This window comes from Tupaia chinensis, unplaced genomic scaffold (genome assembly GCF_000334495.1).
Source record: "Tupaia chinensis unplaced genomic scaffold, TupChi_1.0 Scaffold000466_1, whole genome shotgun sequence".
In the NCBI taxonomy this organism is placed as follows: Eukaryota; Metazoa; Chordata; class Mammalia; order Scandentia; family Tupaiidae; genus Tupaia; species Tupaia belangeri.
Genome location: NW_006159975.1, coordinates 438,123 through 450,506, shown reverse-complemented (window position 1 = coordinate 450,506; position 12,384 = coordinate 438,123). Strand labels below are relative to the sequence as shown.

At 35.8% G+C, this 12,384-nt stretch overlaps 1 protein-coding gene across 1 annotated transcript in view; it reads right to left on the bottom strand.

Moving 5' to 3' along the window:
* The window catches only part of SEMA3A (semaphorin 3A), a 249,793-nt gene that overhangs the window by 9,523 nt on the left and 227,886 nt on the right, over positions 1-12,384 (bottom strand). Inside the window, exon 15 of the mRNA XM_006155760.2 lies at positions 11,685-11,752. Within this exon, the coding sequence (XP_006155822.1) occupies positions 11,685-11,752 (68 nt within the window). The remainder of the gene's footprint in view (positions 1-11,684; positions 11,753-12,384) is intronic.

Genomic DNA, 12,384 nt, shown 5'->3' with positions numbered 1-12,384 from the left:
ATGAAATTTTTCTGACATAGGTAATTTTTTTTTTTAAGCCTTGATATAGGGTGCATGTGTTCACCAGTGAGCAACAGACAGAAAGAAGAGAGGATAAGTGAGAAAGCACCCCTTAGAGGAGATGGCCACTCACAGCAATTCCTTCCACTCTCAGGATCTTGGACAGGCATGCACATGTGTCCAGGGCTTTTTCAAGCCATGGGATCCAGGTCTCAAACTGCATAGTAGACTATGTGGGATCCAGTAGCCCTAACCACTGTATCAGCAGCTGGCCCAGTAATTTAATTTCTACTAGAACTTTTATATAAAGTAGCATGAGCCAAGAATGCATATATGTGGGTTCTCAAATAATAATCTGTAAACATTTTTCTGCTTATTTCCTTTCTTGACGCCTTATAAGTGATACTTTAAAAATATTTTAAAAATAATGACTGGAAGGCACTCAATAAATATCCACTGTTTTTCCTGATTCTTCTACTCCAACAACTTGCATAAATTTTGTACAGCATAGGGACTATTAGAGAGCCAATCATACTGTGTTTCTTTCTCTCTCTCTTTTTCTCTCTCTGTCTTCAGAAAAGTTTACAGATAAGGACATTTGTTTGAATCTTGTCTCCTGTCCTAACTATATTCTTCACTTTTTCTTTGGGTGTCAAACATATCATCAACTTGATTGTCTATTAAAGTAATCAGCATTGCATATAAATGGCAACACCATACTATATAGCTATACTTCTAGTATTTTTCAGAGAATATATTATTGAACTCAAAGTTGCCTAGTATAAATTGAAAGCTCAACTAAGAAAATATTGTTGATTAAAAATTTCCTAAAGGGTAAGAAATCTTTTTTTTTTTCCTTTTTAGAGAGACTTGTGCCCTTGCTGTAGGGCACATGTGCTTGCTGGAGAGACAGAGAGAATCAGAAAAGATAAAGCAAGAAATCACCCCCCATGGGGTGGCCACACGCTATCCCTTCTCCTCCATTCTCTTCCCGGGATCTTGGGCAGGCATGCACATGTTCCCTGTGTGATTTTCAAGTCACTGGGTCAGGGACTTGAACCAACGTCGACCAGGCGGGAATTCAGCAACGTAACCACTATGCCATTTGCTGGTCCGTGAAGGGTAAGAAATCGTACGTCATTAGGGTAATCGTAATCTAAAATCTCCCTCTAAATCAAACCAGTTGATCTAAGAATGGTGTGCATCGAAAGACATCAAGTTAAGCTCTCAGTTAATTTTATTCAATTGTGTTTGGTGGGGTCCCTTTGGCCAATAAAGTCATGAAACCCATGAGCAATACTCTGAGGTGTTACTACATTTTTGTCACAATATTGTCAAGTATGGTGTTCATTGCATCCCAGTGTTTGCTTTATGTTCACTGTTGGAAAATCTTTCTTTCTGGATTTGGATTTTAGAAATTATTGATATTGGGACCAGCAGTTAGTGTAATGGCTATGTTGCTGGACTCCCACGTAGTTGACCACAGTTTGCGTCCCGGACCCGGTGGCTTAAAACTCACTCCGGGCGCATGTGCGTGTGTGCCCCAAGATCCTGAGAGGAGAGTGGAGGAGAAGGGATTGCCGCATGCCCATCCCCCCTGGGGGGTGATTTCTCACTTTCTGTCTCTCTGTCTCTCTCTTTCTGTCTGGTGAGCGCACACGCCCTATAGCATAAACCTCTAAAAAAAAAAAAAGAAAGAAATTATTGAGATTTTTTTAAACTGATTCTCTTGTTCCTGTGAAATAAACTTTGTGATCATATTTCTTCTTTATATGACCTGACAAGAAGGTATTAGACAAATTTGCATCTAACCTTTATAACTCTTGGTAAATATGCTTTTGCTCCATGACTGGTTTTGTTGTGTGTCAGTATATCTGTCTCAACTATCTAGCATTGTAATCTCCATCTTTTCTTTTTTTTAACCAAATTATTATAAATTGCCTTGAAAATATTAGATTTTTATTTAGCAACTACAGATAATGCAAGTCTTCATAATGTTTTAAAATATCTTTTTGGTTTTTTTTTCTTAAGATATTTCTATATAAAAAGAATAGTATAGGACAGTTGATGGTATGGTGGTTAAATGACTGGATCCCACATGGCTGATTGTATGGTTTGAGTCCCAGACCTGGTAGCTTGAAAAACACAGGAGTCTGCGTGTGCATGCCCAAAATCCAGAAAGGAAGGAGAAATGGAGAAGTACTTGTAGTACACCCATCCTCCATGTGGGTGCTTTCTTAATTTCCATCTTTTTCTTTCTCTCTAGTGAGTGCATGTATCTACTGGCAAAATGTTTTTTGAAAATTAAAATATCTGGACACATTAATAATTATACATATGAGAGAGGTTCTTGTTGTCATTGCTTTTACTCAGAGTTTCAACTGTTAATTTGAAAATTAAAATCCAATGTGAGGAATTTATCCTAAGACAACTGATGAACTTCTGAACATTAATCCTACTCCTTCACCATAACCAAGAAAACATTTCCTCTACTGTATTTTCAAAAATGCCTCTTTACATATCACTTTAGAGAACATACAGGCTCATTTGGTACAGTCATTGTTAATTTGTTCGTCCTCTCCCCTACTGTGTGTCCCATAATCCTGGTGCAAAGGCAGTTGTAAACACCTAGTTAATGTTTGCTAAATGGCAAACGCCAGAAACTATTTACTCTGAAATTAAAAATGGAAATCTTATGTAACTTAGACATCCTCATGACACAGAGCTATCACAGTTACACAAAATATATGATCAAATTTAATCAATAAAAAGGCATGGGGGGGGCAGCAAGGTGTGTAGTAGTTAACACATTGGACTCCTACATGACTGACTGTGGTTTGAGTCCCAGATCTGGCGATTTGAAACTCATGCTGGGTGCATATACGTATGTGCCCAAAATCCAGAGAGAAGAATGAAGCAGATAAGATTGCAGCAAGGCCATCCCTCCTGGGGTTGATTTCTCACTTGCTCTCTGTCTCTCTAGCAAGCACACATACCCTATAGCAAAAATCTGTATGAAGAAAAACAAAGGGGGCATGGGTTGGGGGCTGGACAGTGCTACAGTGGTAATACAATATGTTTTTAAGCTGACCCACATGGGAAGGTCCCAGGTTCACATCCTGAGGTCTCTGTATTCACTGGACATGCACATCCATGCCTCTGATCCTGGATGTCTGAGTCTGGAATGAGTAGTGGCATGAAGACCTTGTTGGGGATACCTGTGTCTCCCTCTTTCTCTCCTCTCTTTTTCTCTTTCAGGAGTAACAAAGAAATAAACATAAAAATACAAATATATTCTAAAATAAAAAATTACATGTGGAATATGAAGAGGAAGGGATTTCAGAAGTCATATGAATATATGCTCAAATCTTCAGGGAGATCTATAGCACAAAAGGATGTCCAGACCCATGCATAATCTTGCAGACAGCCAGAGAGAAAACATTCTCATTTTAAACCCTTTTTAAAATGCATTTCGCACTTAGAAAGCAATTGTTTTGAATACAACTTTCGTTATGAAAATTTCCAGTAGACAAGAAGGGTATAGTTGTTAAATTGGCATAATAAATTCTCATGGGTTCAACAATATGAGTAGTTAGAGCAAAATAATTGAGAGCAACAAAACATTAAAATTATTTTAAAAGCATCACAGTGTTTGGATAACACAATGTTACAATATGTTGCAGCTGTTAATGACAAGAAATAATGTTTTTAAGGAAGCAATCTTCAATTAATCATTTCCTCTTTTAGCGGGATAATTTATGGAAATGAAATGAGGCTAATAAACCAGAAAGTATGGGAGGAAAGAAAGAAGTTAAATAAATTGCTTCCTTTTGTAACAACAAAAAAGTCATGATATCCATCATTTGGCCAGAAATATCATGTTGCTAAAGGCCTTATTTAGCATTTGATTTTCTTCCAACATAGCAGAAACAGAAGGCATCACATTTCAGCTTTCCATTTATTCCACTCTCCATTTTAACCCCATAAATGTCTCCCGAGATGGAAAGGGGAATAATGTAGCAATCTGAGAAAATGTGATGTCATATAGAAAAGACAGAGTTGTATGAGGTAGTGAATCACATAGTCATTCAACGCTTTGATTTCAGTTACTAATTTTGATGTTCTCTCCTTTGTAAATGCTTCATTTTATCAATACTAAATATAAAAGTAAAACTTAATTTAGGAGAGGAGCAAATCGATGCAAAATATTTACAATATTTACTTAAGGATTTTAACAAATATAATTAGTTACTAGAATAAGTAAAAAGAGAAATCAAATTCCAGTTGTCTTCTTCACATCACAATTTTAATATTTTTCTCAATAATATTACTATGAAAAGCCAGGCAAAGGAGGAAGGCAAATGTTGACCATGAATTCTTGGTAACATACAGAACTATAGCAATGCACTACTTAGGTTTTAATATCATTATTTAGGATTTCCTTATTGGATTCTAGATCATTTTTTTCCCCAGAAATATACAGGTGCTTTTCCAATAGTAAAGACTTGAATTGAACGTCAAATGGCTGAAAAATATCTCCTTAAAGATGAGTAGCTGAAAAGGCATTCTATGAATGAATCAATATTTCTTGGGGAGTCATAAAGTATTAACATTTATAAATATAAAGATAAAAAAAATCACTCCTCCATAACATTCATGTGTATTTTGAACCTAGGTATTAAGTTGGCAAACAAATTATTTAATAATCTCATATATTTCAGTGCGCTATAATAAAATTTTCATGGGGTGTACTAAGGTATATAACAGGAATTGTACTTGTTTATTTTTCTAGATACTGGTTAGCATATTTTTTTAGTGTTTAATATGATGCTTGTATCAACTAAGTTCTCAGAAAATATTTGTTGAATTTGCATTTCCATGCATGACTACATGTACCTAGAAGTGCCTGCACACATGTGTATTAAAGCACACAAATGTCTGCTTAGTCCATTCGCTAGAAATAAGACCAATACAGTCCCAAGAAAATAATCTTAAAAATGACATGTATAAGGTTAACCCTATGCCCTGGTATGTAAGGGAGCCAGATCTCACATGGTTGATGACACAGTTTGAATCCCAAACCCAGTGACTTGAAAAATATGCAAGGTGCATATACCTGCAGGCCCTAAGTCAGGACAGGGTAGAGAAATAAAGGAGAAGGGATTGCGGCATGACCACGCCCCATTGCAGGGTGCTTTCTTCTTCTTCCCCCGCCCCACCCCCCGATCTTTCTACTACTCTCTGGTGAGTGCACGCAAATTAAAAAGGGTCCACATATATGAAGTTTAGCTTCTGTAATTTGTCAAGTACAAAAAATTCAATTAATAAGGTCTTATACAAAATCTAAACATACACTTTTTCCATTTCGTATAATCAATTTAAATTTTAAACTATTTTATTTTATGCTTTAAGTTAAAAGCTGTATTTGGTACTAGGAAGTCATTATCAATCAGGATATGGCATTTAGAATTATTCAGTTCACACAGTTTTCACAGATTTCCTGTGGATATGTGCTTAAAATGTATTAGTCTCTATATAAATCAGTAGATGGATAAACAGATAGAGACAATCAGGGTATTTTAACTTTATTGTTCCTAGGCAGTTATTTTGTTAACTAGTATTTTATCTGTACTTATTATCAATTTAAAATGCAATAATGACACTGATGTGTTATGAAGTTAAAGTAAACTGTGAAGTTATTTGAGTACATATGCACACTGTGCTTAACGTCTTCTTATGTTATAGGCCAAAACACTTAGTACAGAGCAGATTGAAACTCAGCTAATCGAGAAGCAAAACCAATAGGAAGATATCTTCTGTATTATTTAGGTAGTCTATGTTGAACATCTGACATGTTTTACTTTCGTGATATTATACCAAATGAACTTCCAAATAAAGCTCAAATAATTATATGCCAAGAGCAAAATTACCATAGGAACATTTACTTAAAAAAATCAGGGAACATGAACTTTTCATGTTGTATTTCCTTTTCCCTAAGAGTCCTGATGGGAGATAGAAAATACCCATGTGGTGAAGCAGAACCTTTCTGTAAACAAAAATGAACATACCATCTTCTTTTTAAATAATATGTGATCCCTATAACTTTTGGAACTTAAAAAAAATACTTATGCTTAAAAACTCTCTGTTCACAACATTGAAATTATAGGTGTATAAACAGTTGATCTCTGATAACATACTTAAAAAGTTCAATAAGAATCTGAAGACAGCACAAAATTTTTTAAGCCTTGACTTATTCATGTTCTCTGAGGCTGTGCCTCATACACATGTACTATGAATAATTAGATTGTTTACTTAACAGGCTTCTCCTTTTTCTCCACCCTGTCCTGGTTTTGAACATGCATCAGAAGACAACAATTGTGGTGACTATCTTCAGCAAAAATAATTTTAAAAGAGTTTATAAAAATCATAGAAGAGGGTCAGCCAGTGGTGTGGTACTTGAGGTGGCTGGATCCCAGATGGCTAACTGCATGGTTGGAGTCTCAGACCTGGCAGCTGGAAAAAACACGCTGGTGCTTGGGCATTTGTGCCTAAATTCCCCAAAGGGAAATGGACAAGAGATTGTGGTGTGACCATCCCCTAAGGGGGGGGGGGCTTTCTCACTTTTCCTTCTGCTTTGTTTATCTGGGTGAGTGCACACACTCTCATGCAAATTTATACACACACACACACACACACACACACACACATATAGGAGGTAATACTGCAATGATTTTATTTCAGAGTGCATGCTTCTTCACATTTAAACACCTCAGATTTTATAATGTGTCTCGTAATTACTCCAGAGCTGAGCTGAAGTTGCTTTTTTCTAGAAAAGTTTTTTCTTACTTCTGCCAGCCATGTAGGCACAGGGTAAATTGAAGTCTCTGAGGTTTTGGGTCGACTCTGTCCATGTGAATTAGAAAGTAAACCGACACAAGCACCACCTTTTAGTTTAAGGTAGGATTCCCCCTGTCTTTTCTAGCACCCGTGATTAGGACTGGAATGGACACTGTTCTTTGCTATTTCCATGTGCATGGGAGCTTCTTTCTCCTTCGGAATAACACAGAAGAGCTTTTTGTCCCTGTTTGATGCTGAGGTCATTGATTGAATTGTCCTTCTTGGACAGCTTTTCTTTCTTAGCAGTACATAAAATAATGGTGCATTTTCCATTTGATCTCATCTGAAGCTTGATGAAATTTGGTAATTTATTAAAATTAGGGATTTTCCTAAGGCTAACATTATGCTCATCTATCAAATCTTGAGGCTCCTCTTGGGGCTACAAAATCAAATTCACAGTTGGAGTAGGCAAAGAAACAGACCATAATAAGATGGCTGCAAAATTCTAAATTTACAGTTCTGCAGACCAAAAGATGACACTGCCAAAGACATTTTATAAAATTCTGGAATGATTCTGATGACAACCAAGACATAAATTGAGACGGGCTATTTGTAGAGATAATTACGATGATTGAATTCTGTGGACATTTTACTGAGGGATGCGGGAAAGGAAATGCATGTATGCAAAACAGCCAAGAGATCTATTAGGAGATGAGATTCAGTGCTGTCGTTAAACTAGAAGAGGGACAGGACATATTGCAAAATCCCAGACATCGAAGATGTGTTTCTAATTATTTTGATATTGGTGTTGATGATGTGGCCTTTTTCCTTTCTGGATGCATAAGCTGTAATATGGCTTGTTCTTGTTTAGCGAAGGAAGGAATAAAGCAATAGGAGGCAGTTTAAAGGTAAATTGACTGAGCCAGTCATTTTCTTGAATGCGAAGGCAGACAGGCTCCAGTTTTGTGCACAGAAATTATTTTAGGGAAGGGAACAGATTGAAAGAACCTGAGGTTTCTCCTCAGCATCCTGGATGAGGTGTGAGTGGGAAGACAAGAACTGCCAGTACATATATTTTAGGGTTTGATTTGAAAGCTCCCTAGCTGGAAGGCCACCAGTGATGGAGAGGAGTGTGCTGGGACCAAGGAAGGTGGAGCTGGGTTTTTCTTTCACCTCGGCCATTCCTCACTAGCGCTGCTTTACACGAGAGAGAGCAGAGTGCTGAATGAGTGTTAAAGGTTTTACCTGAAGTGAAATCTTTTCCGCCTTCATTCTGAGTTATTTTATATGTAGTCTCTCCATTAAAACCTCTGGTTATATAAAATATAGAGCGTTACAGAATATGTTTACTGTTGCAGCTGGAATCGATCATCTCGAAGTGTGTAATTTGGCCTCATGTTGCTTACCAGCTTTTTGTGAAAACATCTCATACTTTGTATGTTTCCATATGAGCACATATATTTGATTCGATGTGAGAAGTGACATTAGCAAGACAACATACATGAGCTAACAGGGCTGGACTCCGGATTTTGGCCCACTTTACTTTCAAATATTGACATCAACTATTCAAAAATAATTCACGGATTCCTCATGGTAAACTCAGCCTGGCCAAATGGGAATGCCTGACTTAGTTTCCAAACATTTGAAATTCTCTGTAACCTACGGTGTATGTGTTTTACATTTGGTCAATTAGCAACACCAACAGACAAGGGATAAAGGGGCTTTCAGAAAAAGAAATGTTTTACAGCGGCAGAGTTTCTTGAGGTAGAGTATCTTTTCCTCCCATGTATCACAAACATCTATGTAGACTTGTTTATCCAACCAAAAAAGAAAATAAGAAAAGGGAAAGAAGCCCTGTAAGAGTGCTACAGAAATTGCCATTCTTTCTTTAGTGTGCATTCTTACTGAAGAACCAGCAAAATCCATCCGGGTTCACTTTATCTTCTACAACTAATAGTGCTGTATCCCCAATTTTCATGGGCTTTTTCTGCTTTAATTGCATCAAAATACATCTTTGAAATCTGAAACACTCCCAAATTCACTCATTTAATGGTAAAAATATTTATTTATCCATAGTCTTACTTTCTTTTTATGCATTTCTTTTGGTGAGATTTATTTTCGTGAGATGTTCCATATACATCTGTGTGTGTGTGTGTGTATGTGTGTGTGTGTATATTTTTCCATATATATCTATGTATCTATATTTTTATGCTCACAACACAAATCTGGAATAAATATCATTTTGAAAAATAACTGGGTCACTAAAGTAACTGGACTCCTAAACAAATGAATGTGTCAGTATGACAATAGATACATATAATCTCAACAAGTTTCTAAGCATAGTGCAGTGCCCTGCAATGGTAATGAATAATTAATACTTCCACATTGATTGACTCATTATGATGTTTCTATAGAGATATTTATTTCTGAATAATGGCAATAATAATAACATATGAGAGAGTCAAAAATTTTATGAAAAATGCATATTGTAAAAAAACTATGTGTGAATTTCAACATTTTTGGCACCAAAATGGACTTGTGCATGAATTCCAATTTCCCATGAACTTTTGGAAGAACCCTGCTATGACTTAAACCATCTTTAATAATAAATAATATATGCTATTTAGTTCAAACATTTACTAAAATGCAAACATAATAAGTATAGTATAACTTGAAACCCTTTTTTTGTTTAAATTGTATCCATAAGCAAGAAAGATGAACACAGAGACAGAGAAAGACAGAGGGAGAGAAAGAAAGGGAGGTGGACAGAGACAGGATTAACAGGGGGGGTTGTGATGCCATGATCCACCCCTGCTTCTGCCAGTTCCATATCCTGAGCACAGAGTCCTCAGAGGTCTCTGGGCATAAACACAGGAGCCTCCCATGTGCCTCAGCTTTGTGGAGCATTGTGTTTTCCTGCTGTGCCATTGTTTGGCCCCCAAATTGAATCTATAGCTTATTCATTTAGTTGATAAATATTTATTGAATACTTATGTTATTCATTATATTGTATCTTCTCTAGTCCTAGAGATGTAATAGTAAGCAAAAGAACAACATATAAATTGATATGGAGATTAAAGTCTCATTGAAAATGTGTTCTAGTTACATCCTCTCGTTTCTTTTCCTTCCAGTTTTATCATTAATTCTCCAAACCTAGGCAATTACATTCTTTAATATAATGGATTAATATTTTATAACACTTTATTGGTAGAAGAATGTTCATCATAACTTTACACTTTTATCAAGTAGATTCTTGGAAGACTAATAAGTATTTTATTTTCCAGTGAAATACACCCTTTTAAAAACTTAAGGCTGCATCAATAGATGCATGGTACTCATGTCGTTATAAACATATATTCCAATTTAGAGGGCTCATTCTTGCTGATAATGAGGACGGTAACAGATTGAAAAATCCTTGGCAAGTCTATTTTGCAAGTAAGTTGCGTCCAAATGTTGGCTTTAAAACTGGTTGCCATTTCCTGGTATTGGCATGTCCTAAACCACCCTGAAAACATCCATGAATCAGATATGAGTATGTCCAGATTATGCAATGGGGGTTATTGCTATGTGAAAATAGGTACTTAAACTTCACTTATTTTTGTTACTTTAAGTTGAGTTTCAAATCTTGTAAGTATCTAAAATCTCAGATTTATCATGCCTGTGATAATAAAATATAAAACAGTGCTTTGCATTCTTTAGAATTTTCTTTCTTTTTGAAAGGTTATTACCTCTCACTAAATGTGCTGGGGCACTATTTGAGGGTGCTTTTTTTTTAACATTCATAATACATGAACATATTACAAATAGGATCAGTAAATCAAACCAGAGTTAATAGAAAAAAATTAGTGTCACTTTTAGAATTAATATTAAAGGAATAAAAAAGTTGCTAGGAATATTGCATTCAGTTACAATATTTACATTTTAGCCATTTTAAACTAGGAATTGTTCATTTGCAGTGTTGTCATTGATAATTTTCTCCAGCAGAGGGAAGCAAAACCTCATTATTACTTTTATAAGTGATGGAAGTGTTCAGAGGGAAGTGAAACTGTATCAATATAGTTTTACTGAATTTTAAATGAAGATTAGTGGATATTTCAGTATTAAATAAGCAGCTTTGATTTTTATATAGGTTTTGACATCTGTTTGGAAACATAAAATGAATTTGGTTCAAAATGCCCAGTACAGGGGCCTGATCCACAAGTAATTCAGTCTGAAGTAATTTGCATTATTTTCTACTTTACTAGGACATGTGTACCAGTGCCTTGAGTTTGTATTATCAGGATATAAATTAATAATTTACATGGAATTATTTCGACTCATTTTTTTCTTTGCTACATTAATGCACTTTATTTGCTGAGTTTCAAATCTCATAAGTATCTAAAATCTTGACTTTATCAGGCCTGTGATAATAAAATATGAAACAGTGCTTTGAGTTCTTTAGTTCATTCTTTTAGATTTTTCTTCTCTTCATCTGAAAGTGTTCTGTTAGAGAGGTGTGCTATGTGCAAATGTCTGGACGGGCATTGCTTAATATTTTAGGTTAAAGATTTTTTTAAATGGGACTGGCTGGTGACGTGGAGGTTAAGGCTGCTGGACCTCACATGGTCAACTGCACAGTTTAAGTCCCAAACCCTGGGGCTTGAAAAATGCACCTGGCACAACCTTGGAGTGACCAAACTCCCTAGAAGAGAATGAAGAAGGGAGAAGGGATTGTGGGATGACCACTCCCTCTGGGGAGTGCTTTCACACGTTTTCGTTTTTTGCCTTTCTTACTCTCTGTCTCTCTCAAGTGCTCATGTACTCCTTAGAGCAAATTTTTAAAAAGCAATTTTAAAAATGTGACTTACCATGGTGTTGTAAGTCTGAACAGTGAGTCAGTGGGTCTCCATTTCTTATATCTTGTCGTCTTGTACGTCTAAAACAATTATATTGAAAAGGTATTATTGTATATCTATTATAGTTTCCCATTTGGAAGTTTCTCATAAGAATGATCAAAAGTCTATAGGAAGAGGGGCCAGCAGGTGGTGTGGTGGTTAAAGGTGCTGGCTCCCACATTGCCAACTAGTTCCAGTCCCGGACTTGGTGGTTTGCTTTCTCACTTTTCCTCTCTCTGTCTCTCTGTGATCAAACTGGAAAATAATAATAATAATAATAATGATGATAAATAAAGTTAAATAAAATAATTATTTAGAATACAAGTCTATAGGAAGAGATAAATTTAATTCCAACTAAAATACTTTGTTAAAGCAGTTCATTATACCTGTAAGTACAGTTTCCCAAGGTGATCAAAATGGGAAACAAGCATGCAAAGATATTAATAATGCATTCAAAGTCTTTTGCGGTACTGTTAAAATATAATTTATGGCTGTTTGTTACGGGATGCCAATCAATACAAATCTAACATCTTGGAACTCTGAGTTTAACTTTTGAAAACAAAAAAAGGCAGAAAATTTAGAATAACAATCCATTTGTTCAAGAGATAGAAGTAGGGAACCAGCAGTTAGCATAATGGCTATGTCGCTGGACTCCCACGTAGTCAACCGCGGT